At 48.1% G+C, this 18,778-nt stretch overlaps 1 protein-coding gene across 1 annotated transcript in view; it reads right to left on the bottom strand.

Annotated features, from left to right (window-relative positions):
* The window catches only part of AUTS2 (activator of transcription and developmental regulator AUTS2), a 582,529-nt gene that overhangs the window by 60,364 nt on the left and 503,387 nt on the right, over positions 1 to 18,778 (bottom strand). Inside the window, exon 6 of the mRNA XM_031060380.1 lies at positions 15,600 to 15,648. Coding sequence (XP_030916240.1) covers positions 15,600 to 15,648 — 49 coding nt within the window. The remainder of the gene's footprint in view (positions 1 to 15,599; positions 15,649 to 18,778) is intronic.

Genomic DNA, 18,778 nt, shown 5'->3' with positions numbered 1-18,778 from the left:
TGCTGTGTAATTTTGGTTTACTTTTAAAGAACATGATTGTAACGGTGTGTAACTCTAAAGCCTTTTGTTCTCAGAACTAATTGCAGCTCTCCAAGGGATGCCTGAATCTACAATTATTTTTATATTTGAGAAAATGGGATTTGAAGGTTTACCATGGAATTGTGGAGTGGTTGGGGTTGGAAGGGACCTCAGAGCCCATCCAGTGCCACCCCTGCCATGGCAGGGACACCTCCCACTGTCCCAGGTGCTCCCAGCCCTGTCCAGCCTGGCCTTGGGCACTGCCAGGGATCCAGGGGCAGCCCCAGCTGCTCTGGGCACCCTGTGCCAGGGCCTGCCCACCCTCACAGGGAACAATTCCTAATTCCCAATCTCCCATCCATCCCTGCCCTCTGGCAGTGGGAGCCATTCCCTGTGTCCTGTCCCTCCATCCCTTGTCCCCAGTCCCTCTCCAGCTCTCCTGGAGCCCCTTCAGACACTGGAATACCAGAAAAAGGTCATTCCAGAACCTCACAGCAAAGCATCTCCAACCCCTGGAGCATCTTCATGGCTTCCTCTGGGCTCATCCCAACCTTTCTAGTCCTGTACTCAACCACAACATCTCTGATCCTGCTGCTGTTTGTTCCTAATTTACCCAATAAATGTGAATTATTGCTCCATGCAGCTCCCACTTCACACCAGGGCTGCTGGTGCATGAAATACCAGGAGTGGGATTTCATGCCAGGAATGGGATTTCATGCCAGGAATGTGCTGCTGACAAGGCAAGGTTCAGCACGTCCATCAGCAAAGCAGCCTCAGGAAATTCACTCCTGGCTGACGTGTTGTTGTTGAAAGAAGAGAAATCTCAAACACACCGTGTCAGAAAGTATGTGCTGCCTGCACCTCCCTTTACTCCTCAGGGGAAAAGGTAAATAGACTATAAGCAATTTTCTTTAAAAGAAAAAAAAAATCTAACCTGGCTGAGACGTAGGGGAATCATTTACCTTTTCCTGTCAGAGCAAGTTCTCTGCCTGCTTTTTCCATATTAAAACCACAGCCCAACAGAATGGATTCACTCCATCCACAAAGGGCAAAGTTTAAGTTGCAGAAAGAAAATGAAAGCCCAGTGATAAACTCTGGGTTTTAAGCAGTGCTTAAGTTCCATGGTTAGCCAAAGGAAAGCAAATAAAACCTAAATATTCAAATGGAGACTGCTAAAGTCTGTTTATCGTTTCCTGAAGAACCAGCTCAAAGACACAATCCTATTCCATACCTCCTGTTTGCATTTGGAAATTACTTTATCCATAATATGTTTACTAAAATAAGCAACATGAACACATAAATTCTGAAAGCAGACTTTTATCCACAAACTAGGCTGAGCCCTGAGCTTTGAAGTTTCCATAGCTGGCCTGGTTATTTTGGCCACTCCTCATTCTGACTGCTAGCAGCAGAAGAATCATAAAACACTGCAGAAAAATGCTACAGATTCTTTGCCAAAACAACTCACATTCCCCTGTAGCATCTTTCTGAATCACAACATCACAATGCTGCTTCTCCCTCTCCTCCCCTTGCTCTGCCTACCAGCACTGCCTGAGCTCAGCAAACAGCAGGAACAGAACAGGAACAGGAACTGGAACTGGAACATCCTCATCCCCTGCTCGGCTGCTGGGCACACACTGGGACTGAGCTGGCAGAAAATCCCAACTTGCTGCTCACTCACAAGCACAAAAAAGGAGTTAAAAACTACTAAAACAGGAGCAATTCAGGTTACAGGGTCTCTCACACACTTGTGAATATTCCTGTTTTATTTTATCCACTAAGTCACACAGGATTGGCAATATCAGCTACTCAGAGAGCCCCAAAAGGTTTGGGTTGGAAAGAATCTCAAAGCCCATCCAGTGCCACCCCTGCCATGGCAGGGACACCTCCCACTGTCCCAGGTGCTCCCAGCCCTGTCCAGCCTGGCCTTGGGCACTGCCAGGGATCCAGGGGCAGCCCCAGCTGCTCTGGGCACCCTGTGCCAGGGCCTGCCCACCCTCACAGGGAACAATTCCCAATTCCCAATATCCCATCCAGCCCTGCCCTCCTGCAGTTTAAAGCCATTCCCTGTGTCCCCAGGCGCAGCTGTGAACTCCAGGCTGTTTTCCTGCAGCTCCCTGGATACCCCAGAGCCCCGGGGGATTTGGGGGATTTGGGGGGTGCCAGGAGGGCAAAAGCAGAGCTGGGGCTGTGCTGCTGTGGGAAGGGCAGCACCCAGCACCCCCTGAGGATGTGGGACTGTGCCCCTGTGCTGCACAGCCCAGCTGACCCAAAGGGCTGCAGGACAGTGACTGCCCCAAAGGGACTGTCCCTGCTGGGGACACATGGTTCTGGGACCCTGGTGCAGCCATCACTGCCTTCTCCAAGGACAGGAGGTTTCATTGCTGTTGTGTAAACTGCCAGAGCAATCAAAACCATCATTAGACACAAGTTACAGCTAACATAATTTTTAAGTATGCACAGCAATCAGCTTTAAATTAATTAAAATATCAGACTAAAAGGCACAGATGGGTCACATCCTGTCACACCCACAGACTCCCTAAAATGACAAGTGTGTTAGTGCCACTGTTTTTCAATTATTATTTCATCAAATGCCTCTGTTAAGCCTTTGTTCCAAGTTGCCAGCCCTGTACCTGCAGGAAGATGACCATGACTTGCCCTGAGGAGATCCCACACCCCATTCCCCAGCTGTCCCCTGTGTCTGGAGCGTGGTGGCTGCTGTCACCAGGGGCTGTGCACACAGCAGGCTGTGGCAGCTCACTGTGCTCAGGGTTTGCTTCACCCAATTATTTGTTTGTCACTTGAGACACCTCTGCATCGAGCAGGTATTGTTAAGTTATTTTTGGCCCTGATATAGTGGCAAAACATAATGAGGCCTTGAGGTGAACAACCAGCCTAGCAGCAAGCGCTAAGCTGATGTGCTGCTGAAAGGCTGGAGAGCAATTAGGTTATTTGAGCAAGAGGAGATGCTGGACAGGGCATGTGAAGACAGAGAAAACAAGCTTAAGTATTAAAACACCAGCCCCCTCCTTCAAGCTGTCAGCTATTTTAGCAAGGTGTTAATTTACTGCAGGCTGGACTGTCGACAAACTTAATTTTTTTATTAATTCAAAAGATGCACAGACTTGTCCCACATGCACACATTGCCCAGCCCTTTCCAGACAAGTGGAACAGCTTGCCAGATGATTGTTATCACCATTTAATTGTATTACAGCGATTCCCACGAGGGCTGGCTGTGAGCCTGGTGTGCACAGAGTGAGGGGCTGTGCAAACAGGGCCAGAGGTGGTCTGTGGAGTGAGAGCTGCAGACCAGCAGTCAGCATCAGACACAGAGAGCAGAGCCAGAAGCAGATGGACAAAGAGCTCAGGGCAGGCCCGTCACACCCCGAGGCACCTCAGAGGCATGGAGGGACATGAGGAGCACAAGGGGGGGGACAAGTCCTCCCCCTGCTCTGAGGGTGTCCCCTGGTGTCCATGGCACTGGGCAGTGATGGTGTCACACCCAGGGAGCCCCCCACACACACCTGGCACTGCAGGGGACACCCTCAGCACCAGCTGAGGTCACTCTGTGGGAAGGGGTTCTGACCTGTCTGATCACACACTGGGCTTGATCTGCCCAAACTGCATCACAGGAGTGCACACAGCACCTGAGGGCAGCACTGTGCCATGATCTTTTAAAGAGTCACAGGATGGGTTGGGTTGGAAAAGACCTCAAAGCTCATCTCATTCCAACCCCCTTCCACGGGACACCTTCCACTATCCCAGCTTGCTCCAAGCCCCATCCAACCTGGCCTTGGGCACTTCCAGAGGGTCACTTTTAGAAGATATTGATTTTTGTAAAATATTTATGCAGATACATGTACCTCCAGAGATAAGCCCTTTCCAAGTACAGATTCATAGGTCACTAATTTGGGCATATCAAAGAAACCACTGGGAACACACAAGAGCAGGTACAACAGCCAAATTTTAGGAAGGAATACCGACCCCCAGCATGGGAAAAAGCTGTTAGACAAGAAAAATTACCTTTGCAACAGAGAAACAAGAGTTTTCTAATTCAACCCACAGAGCCAGTTGGTTTTGCTTTACCTTTCCAAGTGGTCAAGGGGGAGGTTCTGCACCCTGAGGTGATGATTCCTGCAGGAGCCTGGACTGGGCAGTCACAGGGAGCTGTGTGCTCATGGCTGAGGGCTGGCTGCAGATGCCAGGACTCCTCTCCAGCTGCACAGGGAGCAGCTCCACAGGCACAGGGACATCCCCAGTGCAGGGTGAGCTCATCCCTCTGAGCACTAGAGGTGTCAGAACCCAGGACATTGCTCTGGCTGCCCTGGGGGACTCCAGACCCTGGCAGGGGCTCAGAGACCTTGGCACAGAGTCACAAACACCTGTGCCTTTGATTTTAGCCCATGGAAACAATTACCAACTTTGTGTGAGGAGTTACAAGCCACAAGAGTTTGAGTAGAATGACAGTGAATTTATCACAGGGTGAAAAAGTAGAATTTTGGGGATTTAGAATGGGGGTTCAAGAGGCAAGATGGAGGAATCTGAGCATGTCCTGTCCTTTTTCTCCTTCTTCTTCTTGTCCTCCATCTTCTGCTGTGATAGTGACATTTCTGGATTGGTTTAGAGTAGAGACAGACTGTCTAACACAGGTGATAGGTAATGGAAAATTATTGTCAATAAAGTACACACAGTTCTTAGTGTAAAAAGCCAACACCACCCCAAGGGCAGGGACTGTGCCACAACCTGACCTGCTGGACAGATCTCAGCAGGTCAGAGAGAGAATGGAACAGATCAGAGAAAATAAACAACCTTGGAAACCAGAGCCAAGGAATCTCGACTTCTTCTGTCATGGGGCTGAAAAAAAAAGACTTTCTGATACCTTGGGAGCCATTTCAATCACAGAAACCTGAGGTAGGCAGCTGCTGGTGTATTCTGAGGGTTGCTCACCCTGTCTGCAGCCAGACACGACTGTTCAAGTATGAACTGAGTTATAATGAGCTGCTTGCTCAAGAATGTCTTCAAAATGACTCTGGCTGGAATGGCTTTAGATGTGCCTGATGCAGCCATGGGATTTCCCTTGGTGTGGTGAAAGAGGTGGAACCTGGTGCTCCGGGGTTGCTCCTGAGCATGCTCTCATCCCTGAATGTGTTCAGAGAACCTGGCATAACCCTTCCACACTGCTCCTTCCAAACCCTGACTGCCTTCCATCCTTCCACCCACATGGTCAATCTTCCCCAGATCCCAAAGGCTCTGCAGGCTGTGCACTCACACAGCAACAATCCTCAGCTCCAAATCAACACCCACCTGACTGTGAGTTAGGAACACAAGGCTGAACTTCTGGCAATGAATGAAGACCAGAACAAAGACCAGGATCATTCCTCTGACTTTCCTGGGGAGGAGGTGAGGGCCCAGGAGCTCACCCCATCTCCTCCACTTGAAAACAATGTAAAACCTGTTTAGACCTCAGAAGATCATCAGGAGAACCTGAAGAAGCTCCCCTAGATGCAATCAGATGGAAGAGCAAAGATCCCAGCTGCTCTCTCTCAGGCAATGTCACAAACCCAGCATCAGACTTTCCATCTATCACAGCCTGAAGTGTCTCCCTGCCTCCCTAACCAAAACATCTGAGGATCACCTGCCTTGGGAGAGCAATTCCCTCAAAGAACAATCTCTGTGTGCTACCCCAGGGTGCCAGGGGAGCTGGTGTTTGCAGTTCCAAGGCTGACCCAGCCCTGAGGCTGAGATCCACAGCAGGCTCTGCACTCCTGGCACAGCTTCCCACTCCTCCCCAGGGGCAGCAGGTCCTGCCTGGTGCTGAAAAACTGCCAAAGTCAGATTTTAATAACCATTTATCTCAGCAACATGGGCAAGGGGGAGAGAAAAAAGCCAACAGTTATTATCACAGGACAGAACAAACTGGTGCTGAGGTCCCCAGGCAGCTCCACACCTGCTGAAAGCTGCACAGGCCCCAGGCACACAACCCCAGCAATAAACCCAGCCAGCAGCAGCAAACCAGGACCTTCCTCATCTGCTTTTGATTTTTAAATGCTGCTTCTCTTAACAAATGAAGTTTCAGTGCTTATGGGACCAACAACCTAGTAAATGAACTAAGTATTTATTTGTGGCTTTATTACTTGGCAGACCCATTTCCATGGAGTCATTTTTCCTTAGGACCCAGCTTGCTCTGCAGCAGCTGTTTTCTCTTACCAGCCACTCAAATTCCTTTGCCTCTAATTTCCAAAAGTGCCCACTAACTCGAAGTATTTGGAAAGTACAGCAAATGGCTGGGGGAGCTCAGCAGCACCTTCACCTCATCCCTCTTCCCAGGTTCTTCCCCATCTCCCTCACCAAGGCCTGAGCTGGCCCAGGTGGGCCCAGCTCTCCAGACCCCCAATGTTTGTGAAACCCCATGAAGGACCTCAGAGTGCAAAGTGACCCAGGAAGGTTCCCAAGGGGGCTGGAGGAGAAGGTGGTTTGGCCCATGCCATGCATGACTTTTGAATCAGTACAGGTGAGGGGGGAGCAGGAGGTTTGGGGAGCTCCTCTGACTGTGAACAGGAGATGGGAATAATCAGGTGGCTCTGGAGGGCTGAGGCCAAGCTGTGAGTGTGCCTTGAGCCAGGATTTCAAGTGCCAGGGGAATCCTGCTGCATTAGCAAAGACTCCAGCTCTGGTGGGGTTTGGGGCTTGTGCTCCTGGACTTGTGAGCTCCCTCCTGGCTGCACTCTGAGCAGCCTTAGCAAAAGCTGAGGTCTTAGAAAAAGAAAAAGAAAAAGAAAAAGAAAAAGAAAAAGAAAAAGGTTTCTTGGGAACAACAATTTTGGCTTAGAAATTCTTGACTGTGAGGGTGGGCAGGCCCTGGCACAGGTGCCCAGAGCAGCTGGGGCTGCCCCTGGATCCCTGGCAGTGCCCAAGGCCAGGCTGGGCATTGGGGCTTGGAGCACCGGGGACAGTGGGAGGTGTCCCTGCCATGGCAGGGGTGGCACTGGATGGGCTTTGAGGTCCCTTCCAACCCCACCCATTCTGAGACTGTACAATTCTATGATAATTACAGAAGGAGCCCTCTCCCAGCTCCCACCTCACTCTCCCAGCCTGTGCAAGCCAAGGCCATTAACTGCTCTACAGAGCACTTCACTCAGCTTCTCTGCTCCTCTGTTTGCCACTTTCTAAGTATACATTGACATTGGCTTTTTTAAACCACTTGAACACTGTGCAAGACACACTTGAGGCTTCTCTCAGTCAGTCACATCCAGCTTGGAAACAGCTCCTGTTACACTGGATAACTGAATGCCTTGGACACCACCAGGCCCAGTGCTGATGGCAGCTGAAGCCCTGTCCTGATCCTTCAGCACCCTGGTGGGGGCAGCCCCTCTGCCCTTGCCCAGCCTCTGCCTCCTCCCAGCTGCTCTTTCATTTGAGCAACTCAGCTGCAAAATCACCCTACTTGTATTTTATTTTTTTGTTCCTTTCTGTGTTTGGGTTGCTGGTGAGCAATCACTCAGCTCACACTGCCCAACTCAGCAGCCAGCTGGGGGAATAGAATGGGAGCTGCTGGGGACAGGGACAGCAAAAGGGTCTTGAGTCCCCCTCACTCACCAGCATTCAGTAGGGATAAGAAAAAAGGAAATCTCAGAGATCCTGGGGGGCTGAGAGTCCCCAGGGTGTCCCAGGATTTATTCTTGTGACTCTCATCCAGAAGAGCACTCAGGTAAATGCTGGCTGTTAACAAGTGCTTGAAGCCAGTGGAGCAAGGAAGCACCAGACTGAGCTGAAGCCCAAACAAGGACAAATCAGAGCCTTTTTACCCTGCCCCCTGAGCCCAGAAATGCTCTGTCACAACCCCCTCCATCTCTTGACACTCACAGCATCCCTTCATAGCCAGGCCCTGCCTTCTCCTTTGGATAATCTGTGCTGAGCCCTGAGAAAGCTCAAAATTCACCAGACTGAAGTGTCATCCTTCACAAAGTCTTCTTTGCCACCAGAAGGAACGTGGCAGCTCTCACTGGGAAGCTTGATTTCAGTTTTTCTGCCTGCTCAGACAAATATTATTGCACTCAGGTCATACACTGAAGAGTTCCTTCCCATGTTCAGTCTCTGTGTTTTTCTAGGAAAAAGAGCTGAGATTTTGGAAAGCAATAGTGAGATCTGCCTGTGGTTCTCCACTCCTGTTCCCACACTTTGGAAAACAAGGACTAATTCATAGAACTCCATGGGCTTTTGTGGGCAGTCTGCATGATAAAATAACATCTGACTCTGTGGGACCGTTTTGTGTGGGGAAACATTTAAAATATGTCAGGGTGGTGATTAATCATGGAATGGTTTGGGCTGGAAGGGACCCTAAAGTGCTCATCTCACTCCAGCCCTGCTGTGGACAGGGACACTCCCACCAGACCTGGCTGCTCCAAACCCTGTCCTACCTTTTTGAAGGCAAAAGACATTCTTGTTTGGGGGACAGTTGAGAACTGGAAGGAAAAAAAAAGCCTTTTTGCTTTGGTTTTAAGCACCTTTTAAGACTTTATTAAAAAAACAACAAAAAACAAAAAGGAAAAAAACCCCACCCACAATTCCTGTAGATGTCCCTGCAAAACTCCTACTGACATCCAGAGTGTGAGGACTGTAGGATGTGGGATATTCTGGGGAGCTTGTTCTTTTTTAAGCTACAGTGGCTGTCTAACAGCCCTTGCTCAGGCTGTGCCATTGTGCCAGGTGAGGAGGCAGCAGATCCTACGGGAGAAGGGCTCGGTAGGTGACCTGGGGGCTTGGTGGCACAGCTGGGTGTTTGGGAAGCCTGGGCAGTCTCTGTACCCATAGCCACAGCCTGGGCACCCCAGAGCCACAGCCTGGGCACCCCAGAGCCTGAGCACCCCACAGAGACACCCTGAGCACCCCAGAACCTGAGCACCCCACAGCCACAGCACCCCAGAGCCTGAGCACCCCACAGACACACCCTGAGCACCCCACAGCCTGAGCAGGTTCTGCACAGCTCTCCTGACTTCAAACCATCTTAGAAGAGAGGCTGGTGGTGCAACTTAGTTGGTGGCTGGGAATGAACCACTTCACTTAATTTATGGCCCATTCCTTCTCTTTTATTTTTTTTTTTTCATTTTATGTTCGACCCAGGCAGGGCACACAATCCCCCAGAATGTTCCACGGGGCTGCTGGAGGCAGCACTGCTCCCCTGGAGGGCTGGGGGTGACAGTGGCACATTTTGGGAACACCCTGTGGTCCCCTCACAACCCAAGCAAGGGGCTGTGGAACCAGAGTCCATCCAGAACCAACATTAAATGACAAATCCAGGGAAGGAGCTCACCTACAACCACAGATCCATTGTGTGGTGTCCTTGGCCTAACTCCTGGGTTAAACCCACTGCCAGGCTGAGCAGGAGTGGCTCTGCTCAGGTGACACCTGATGGAAACCCCTCTGCTGTGCCATTGCTGTGCTTTTCCAATGAAAACGAAATGCATTTGATAAGATAACAAATGCCTGGCAAAGCACAGTGAAGCTATGTAAGGGAGAGAACAGGAGGGGGGGGAAAAAACCTTGTATAAGCAGCAAAACAATATAGCTTTATCTAATCTCAGCAACTTATTGCTGCTTGTCTGCCTGTGTGTGTTTTACTGACAAAATAAAATAAATTGAATCAGCTCACACACGATAACATGCTCTTTCCTACCTCATACTAATTGCTTGGCTAATTGATGTTTGTTGAACTTTCTCCATTTCATTGAGTGATTAGGTACAAAGCTAACAGTTGACATCTGTAGGCGCTTAACTGGCGTCTGTAATTACTGTTAATGTTAAATAATTGTTAGTTAATTGGAGTGGTAACTGACTGAATGGAATCCAGATTGTGAAGCAAAAAGAGACCTAGTTAAATAAACATACATTTTCAGAGAAAATAACATTTTATTACAAGGGAGAGACTAACAGCAGGCCAGAGAGGGGAGGTCTGCAGGATGCTGCATTCACCAAATCCCACAGCAGCCTCCAGCCTGGACCCCCCAACCACAGGTATGGCAAGGCAGGATTTCTGTCCCCAGAACATTCCTATCACCAGAATTTTCCCATCTTCTTTTCAGCCAATTAGCACAAATTTACAGCCCAACACTGATGTCTTTTTTGAGAAAATCAAATACAGGCTAATCTACAAAACAAATACTCCCTCCATATTAGATACAATTGTGTTGGCAAATATTGCCATTTTGCTCCCTAGCCTGGAATAGTTTGACTTTGCAAAAATCCACAGCCTCAAATGAACTCTTGGTGCATGTGATCACTAACTGACCACAACGGGTACCTGATACCAGCCCAAGGGGGCAGGGATGCCCAGAACAACACCTGCAACTTCTCCCTCTGCTGCTTTGGTCAGGAAAAGCCAATGCCTCCAGGTGCTTGTCCCATGCTGGCTGCTTTCTGCTTCTGTTTTGAATTACTGACCTACATGTTACTTGTGAAGCCTTGACAGGCTCCTGCTTTGTAAGTTTAACTTCAGAATCTGAAATTTTTGGAAGAGGCTACCTCAGATTTTCACCTGCCCCTCTGGGCACATCCCATTATCCAGTGACCTTTTCCTGCAGCTACAGAACAGCTCTGGCACCCCACAGCCCTGGCACCTCCCAGCCCTGGCACCCCAGAGCTCAGCTGGCAGCCAGAGTCCAGCCAAAAAACCAGCAGCACATGGAGAAGCAGAGGGCATGGAAGGCACAGGACTGGAGAGGGGTGGTTTGTGCTGAGGAGGTGCAGCCCTAAAGGATGTTATGAACCCATTCCTTGCTCAGATGAAGCCTCCCTGGCACAGAGCAGCTGCCTTGCTCACTGTGCAGCAGAACAAAGCACCATTGCAAGGCATTTATTGATCTTTTTCTCTGCTTCACTCACAGGTGAAGAGTGAAGTGACCCAGCAGGTCTTCTAACCTAACTCAGGGGTACCCCAAACCCAGCCTCTCCAAACCCACAGCTTTTTCCAGGGCTCAGCCTCTCCCTAAGGAGACACTGAACTTCCTCATGGAAAATACTGAAAAGGCATTTGAAACCCACAGAACACCAGCAAACCAGTGACTCAAAGCCACCAGGGAAGCCTCCACCGGAAAGGGGAGGAGATGCCACTGCTGGGGTCACATCACAACTGCCACAAAACCAGGGATGATTCAGCAGTCCCTGAGGTTTGCTGGCCTGGGGCCAGTTCCCTGCAGTGCTGGGGCTGCTCCAGAGCAGGGGAGGAAGAGGCATTTCAGTGAGAAGAGGCATTTCAGTGAGCAGCCATCCCAAAAACTGCAAGTGAGGCTGAGAATACACTCCAAAAGTGAGTGAGGATGTTCTGTGGATTCCTCCAGACCCTGGAGAGGAGGGAGGCAGCCCCTCTGGCACACTGACTGCATTAACACTGCACATGTGCTGCCTGCAGAGTGCTGGATCCACTTCCATCACCCTGAGAAGCCGTGGGGATGGTTTATTCACGTGGGGATGGTTTATTCACGTGGGGATGGTTTATTCACGAGTGAGAGCACCTCTCCACAGCCAAGCATCTCCTGTGAAGGGATCAGCAGGGAAGGAATTGCCAGCTTCAGCTCCCTGCTTGTTTACAGAAACAGATGTTCTAGAGGATCCTCAAGAAATGCTTCACCACAGAAGCCAAGGGGAGAAACAACAACATGCCTGGTTTATTTTAGGGCAGGATATTGCTGTAGAAGCACCTAAAGAGCCAGGGCTTGATCTGACTGGTATTTCAGCCACCAGTGCAGCCTCCTAACCCAGATGCCTTGATCTACCTCCAGCTGAGAGTATAAATATTTCCCTGACAGCTGGTGGTGCCACGCAGCAGAAGGATTCATAAAGTTTACATGAACATCCTGTAAACAATTTGAACATAAAAAGCTCTAACAGCCCAATTGTGCTTCTGATCAAAGGCAAACTTCAATATACAGCACAAATGAAAACTTCACCACTCTGGGACTCATTTCTCCCTTCAGGAAAAGCTGTTTTCCAAGGGTATGTAGGAGGGAGTTAACATAAATGAACCACACAGTCGTAGTAAGAGCTGCCTGCTCTGCAGCTTCAGATGTGTGTATTTAAATTATTGAGAGATAATGGAATTTAATTATGCTGAGAAGTCATGTTACAGAAATTCATGAACAAACCCTGTACTTTGGCTGGGATTAATGGTGCTGAGGTGAAACTCTCAGAGGGTGTGGGGCAGCTCTGCTCCTTCAATGACACACAGACTACAAGCAGCAATCCCGACGGGAAGGGCCATCCCACAGGGAGTGAGGGAGGGAGAGGGGAGCTGCAGGTGGGGGATGCTCTCCTCTGCCAGCTCTGCCCCAGCTCATTCATTCAGGCACTGACAGCTCCTTTGTCCAGCACCACCAAGGCCCAGACCCCTGGGTGCTCACCTCCCTGCACAGGGAACCATCTCCCTGGGTAATTTAGGCATTACAGGCTGTTCCTGCCAGACCCAAGGGAATGCAGGGCTCTGATCCACAAACAGGGACCTCTCCTTCAGGAACTCCTGCTCTGGGGACCCAGCTCCATCCCTCCCAAATTCCCAGCCCTGCTGCACACCTCTGGGAGTGGTGGCAGCACGGAGGTGACAGGGGTGACCCCACAGCCCTGAGGGACCCCAATATCCACTGACTGCCCTCCACAGCTCACAGGACACCCTTCTAGATTCTGATGCACCTTTCCATTCAGCTCCAAAGGCAGCCAAGTCCTAAATGGGAGCTGAGAGATTTCTCCTCAAGGGGTTTTATCAGCTCTTCTAGAGAGGGCTGAGGGGGATTTCACTTGGCTCTGGAGTTTTTAAATTCTTAGTGTTTCTGAGGAAGGGACTGGTCCACATTACACATCCACACTAATCCATCACTCCTTGAGCCTGAGCAAATCTTAAGCCTTGAAGTCCACAACAAAATGACAGAAAGGGGACAAAATGTATATATGAGATGTAAAATGCTTCAGGATTTGTACCTGCTCTGTAAATACATTACTTCTGTAATTTCTGATACTTCAGTTAGGAATAATACTAAAAAAAATTTTTTAAAAGGCAAGAAAAACCCAAGCAGTGTGTGAGATATTGGTGGCTGAGGGACACCCAAGAGGAGAAGCCATGGACACAGAGGGCTGGAGGCTGCCAGCCCTCCCAGCCTGGCAGGTTTCATCATGATTTACCCAATGCAAATCTGACCTTTCTTACGAGTGACTTTTATTGCTTTTGGCAAAAGCAGCCGTGGACAACACAGTGGGGAAGAGCTGGCTTGGAAGCGAACAGCCTGAGCTGTGGAGAGGGAACTTGAACTCGGAATTTATCAAACTGACAGCCCCCGGGCACTCAGAGCTCCCCAGGGCTGCACTCAGAGCAGGAACAGCCCCCCCAGCCCCGGCAGAGAGCCCAGCACCTGCCTGCCAGCAATTACTGACATTATCTCCAAACAGGGGAGGCTTTTCTGAGCTTCTTTTCCTGATATTTTGTAGTCTGAATGCTAATCCCTTTGACAAAACTGTCCCCTATGCTTTTTCCGTTCTCTTTCCCCTTAATCTCTTTCTCCCAGTGGAAAAAAGAAAAAAAAAGAGAAGTAAGGGAAAAAAAAAAAAAAAAAAAGAAAATACCAGCCAGCCTAGTTTGGCCGCACCTGGATTTGCATTGATTCCTCCCTTGTCATTCATGTTACCAACAGGAATTAGCATATGGCTTTAAGGGGAAACTCAGGAGGAGAAAAGAAAGATGCCATTTTGATGGAAATAAGGGGCAAAGGAATAATCTACCATCAACTAAAAAGCTTATTTGTGTACGGTTTCCCAAGCAAAGCTTCGAAAAGCCCATGTTGATTTTAGGCTACACAAAGAAACCCTAATCCTTTCAAGGGAACTAAATCACCAAAGAAAAGTACCTCTGAAGAAAAGGCTCCCTGTCAAGCATGGGTATTCACATCCAAAGGGATGCCACGAATCAAGCTCCGTAAGTAAACAGCAATAAGAATGTGGGAAATGTGTTTGAGTCAAAAAAGAAAACCAAAGGAAGAGGAAGAGGGGCCTACTCTTCATCAGTCACCTCCCGGGGAGGAGAGGAGCCCCTCGCCCTGGTTACAGGCCTGCACCAGGAATGTGGATTCACCCGGCTCCTCCTGGCCTGGCCCAGCCCCAAGAAAGGGCTGCTCAAATGCCAAAGCTTTTTACAGCAAATTAGCAAAATAAAGATGCAGTCACATGTAGTTTGGGGGCCTGGGGTCACTCCAGACACGAAGCTCTTCCCTTCTAATGGCTGTGCCACCTATTCTCAGCCTCCGGAGGGGCCTGGGGAACCTGTAAATGCCATTAATCACAAAGGATAAATCAGCTTGCCAACTGAGATAACCTGGTTAGACCACAGAAATAATCCAGACTGTACTTCCAGAGGATGCTAATACATGAAAAACAGGACCATGGATCCGTAATGCAATTAAATCCAGGTATAATTCAATATGCAGCAGAAGCCTTCAGAAGCAGCAGCGGATCAGCATGGGAATCCCAAAGGTAACGGGGTCACATTCTGTCCCCAGTTAAACCATCCCAGCTTTGTGGAATTGAAAAGCACAGAGGAACACTGGAATGACTCACTGGAGTGACAAACCAAACACGGGGAGAAGCACACAGGGCAAACACTGAACAAACCCACACCCGGCCAACAGAACACACCTGAATTTCAAACGAGTCAAATCTGCCTCTTGTAAGGCCAAGAGTGTTCCAAACCCCATCAGATAAACCAGGTTTACAGCCAGAAGCTCACCCTGCTCCAGGCACTTCCCATGTGCTGCTGGAGAAAAGCAGGACACTGGGGTAAAAACCAGCCACGTTTTCAAGGCTTTGAATTTCACTTGTTTGTGCAACTCATGCCTGGAACTGCTCCCTCCACCCTCCTTGCAAAAACAGCAACCAGACCAAAAAGCGGAATTAATGGAAAGGATCCCCAAAGCTTTCTAACAAGGGCTCCACGCAGCAGCACGGGCGCTGATTTAGGGTAAGCTTTCCCTTAATGTGCTGTTATATCATTAGCAGCTCTGTCTTTGGATTGCTGTTTGGAAGAAATTAATGGGATACTGAATATTTAAATGTGGCCCTCTCTATCATTTATTAACTCTGCAGAAAGCACACAGCACAGTAAGCCATGGTTTATGACTATTATCCTGTGAATACTAAACGTTGGCTGGTTATTACTGTCAGCAGTGCAAATTGGCTATTCATAATTCCACGTCTATCATGGAGCTGATGAGTAACAATCAAGTTAAAACATTTTGAAAACTCTTACAGTTATTTAAATGAGCTTAAATTAAAGCCATTTGTAAAATAAACTATTCCCTAATATTGTTATTTAAATTAATTCTGACCTGGCAGGCAATGCATTATTTAAAGCCTATATTTTATATTAAGCAAAGCAATTACCAAGCATACAGAGCACGTCTGAAACCCAGAGAAACATAAAAAGCACTAACAAGCTGATTGCGACATTTCTGCAAGACAAGTTACATTTCATCTCCCATTGAAATTGCCATGAAAAGAAACGTGTGGGGAAAAAAGGAAAATAAATCTGTTTGGGATGTGAATTGCAGCCTTACCTTTATTTGTGACAGCGTTGAACAGTTTCTCAGAGCTGGCATCAGATGCCTGAAAGACCAATAAAAAAGAAGAAAAAAAAGAAGTTACATTTTCTAGCAGTGATAGATTTCCAAGGCACAGGGTATTTATGCACAGGCAGAGGTGTGTATATTTTAGGGAAACAAATCAGGAGACAAAACCAGGGGCGCTGGAAGCGGCAGCTCCCGAGGCCGTGTCCATGAGGTGGTGCTGTTTGGCTGTGCTTCGACGCCCTGCAGTGCAGATATTTCTTTGGAAAGATTCTATTTCATAAAGAAATGGGGTTTTTCTTCAACATTAGCTGCACAGACAGTGTATCTTTGTACTGCCATTATCCAATACATTCCGACATTGATTCTGCGATGCAGAAGAGTCACGATTTCGAACCAGACAGCCCAGTCTCAGGAATTTCCAGAACTGCAGATTTCTTAATTAATTTTTAAAGTATTTTTGGGATCCCTGCTGCGTGAACATTTGATTTTTACCACCTTCAAAGCAGCGTTGATAACTTAGGTTAGTAATTTCATGAATTGCTGTTGCAAACTCTTTGAAAAATAAAGAGAGTGTCAGGATCAGTGAATATTTCCACGTCAGCTTTGCCTCCCTCAGAATAACTGCTTCTTGACACCTCGCTGTGTAAACTAATAAACCTTTTCTTTTTCATCAAGTCACCTTTATCCAGGGAGGTTTTTCCCCTTAATATTGTGTTAGTATCTTGCCTATTCCTGCTGTTTCCATGCCAGGGTGCCAACTCAGCTCCCTACCCATTTAGAAAGCTTTATTTCAGTTGCACACAAAACCATTGATCTCCCCCTTTCAGAAATTCCAACGGCACAAAACCAGGCAGGGAAGGAACACTGAAAATGTTCATTTTGCAAACACCCTGAGCCCAAAAGCACCAAACACTCAGTTTCTGCTGCTGTGTTTGGGCGCACACACACACAAAACACACACAGGCAGCTACAGCTCAAACTTCTCCCACAAAAAGCACCCAAAAAAGCACAGAGCTGTTCAATTCTGAAGCCAGCCCTGCTGAGAGCCAGGCTGCTCTTGGAAAATACAGGGAAAACGTGCTCAGGAGCAGAACACTGCAAACAGGGTTAAAATGTAACACTTGAGAAAGATTGTAATTTTTCCCTAGAAACTGTTTTCTTGCTGGATTCAGTAACAATAATTGAAAACACTGGAAAGCGGGGCTGTGGGGGTTTTTTGTTAAAGGGAAGGAATTTCTCAATTCAAAACCAGATAAAAATCACCAGACAATCAACAAATATGTTCGCTATCTCGACTGCACTAAAAACTTGGATGTGAAACTCCCGATAAATGAGTGAGACATGGCTCAGACCATGCATCACAGTGTAGGAACACACTGAAAAAATTTGTTTGCCATCAAGTTAGTGACAGACAAGATTTCCATGATTAATTATCAAAAATAGCTGTATTCTTTTTCAGACTTTAGACAAATTTTACAAGATTACTGCTGGCTTATTTGAAAGCCGAGCTGGTGCAATTTCGCCTCAACTAAATACCTTGTAAACACTGGATTTATTACCCAATGATGGATTTATTAAGCAGTGACGACTTTCTCTAAATTAATGAAAATATGTGAATAATGCACAAATTGAAGAGATCAAGAGGGCCATGTGCTTTAAAGGGCAGCCCAATGTTACTCCAACAAGAGGCTCAATGCTTTCCCACCCTTGCCAATCAGCCTGCTTAAAAATAATCTTTCTCAGTGAATTTCAGCTGTTGTTGTCTTCTCAAATGCAGCTTTTCTCTGAAGTCAAAACTCTCTGAACCAGTCCTTCTTTTTAGAAAGAAAATCCAATTTTAAAACCGAACAAACTTCTTACAGTTTCAGCTATTACTTTATTTTACTGTTTCAAAACCGAACAGCACGGGGAAGCTCCACAGTTCCTATTCGCTTGATTTTCCCAAGCACTACAAAGAGGAAAACATCTTTTTTAGGAAGTTTGTTTTAATGCCAAGCATAAACCACGAGATTGCTTTTGAAGCCATGGTTGTCCAGGTGCAATCTTTTCCTGTGCTGTCGCACACCACAGCCACAAGCAGGGCTGTGCCACCTGGAAGTGACACACCTCGAACAAAACGCAGCCTGCCCGGGGACTGCTCCGGAGAAGCCTGGCAGATGATAATCCACGTAACATACATCTAAAAAAGGAATTATTTTACAATGACAAAGCTCGTACAAGAGTGAAGCTCATTTTGCATTACTGACCACACACAACTGAATGGAAGAGCAACTTGAAATAACTACACTGCCTGCGTTACCGTGAAAATAACCTAAACGCTGGCTGGAGCGGTGAGATGAACTTGGCCTTCCTGTTTCCTTACACAAAAATTGGGTTTGAAATACAAAATAGCAATTAGGGTGATGTACCGGTGATACAGAGGCGAACACAATCTCTGCCAGCAGACACGCAGCGTATCAATTTCCATACAACTATTATTTTTCCACAGCTAGGCAGTCACATCAGGCAACAACACTAAAGGAACAAAAAACCCAACTGATTCAAAAACCCGCAACAACTCAGCAGTGCCCCAGAAGGATGAAATTCGGTGCCTGTGCAGTGCTGACTAAACCCCGCTCCGCACTGACAGGAATCGGCGCAGACAACAAAGTGCCTTTATGTGCACGCTGGGTGCGATGTGGCCGAACCTGGATGCTCCAGCGGCGGAGAGGAGCTCGGCTCTCCCTTCCCTTCCACCAACAACTCTTCTTCCTTCGCTCCCCTTTATCCCGATCTTCCCCGGTCTCACTTGAGCAGCTGATGAGCACAGTCTGCTGGCACCGTGACATCTGGGGACAGCACCGGGTTATCCGAGGTGCTGTGCCCGAGGAGCTCCCTCGGTTCCTCCTGCACAGAGCCGGAGCTGCTGACACACAGTTCCCTTCCTCGCACTTGGGCCGTTTTCCCTTACAAATCCCCTTGTTACCAAGCGCAGCTTAATCCTTTTCACCGCGAAATGAAACAAGTCAGCAATCTCTGGGCTTAAAGAAAAAACCCCCAACAAACCACACAGAAAAAAATGACCCAAAGAGTATTTTTCCCTCACCAAGGAATGTGCTGCCGTTCGAGGGGATGAATGACTAAAATATTTCCTGTCCAGACAGCGCAGTCTGACTCACTGCTGGCAC

Source organism: Geospiza fortis, unplaced genomic scaffold (assembly GCF_000277835.1).
Source record: "Geospiza fortis unplaced genomic scaffold, GeoFor_1.0 scaffold59, whole genome shotgun sequence".
NCBI classification, from domain to species: Eukaryota; Metazoa; Chordata; class Aves; order Passeriformes; family Thraupidae; genus Geospiza; species Geospiza fortis.
Note: the sequence above shows the minus strand (reverse complement) of the source record. Positions and strands in the feature narration are given on the sequence as shown.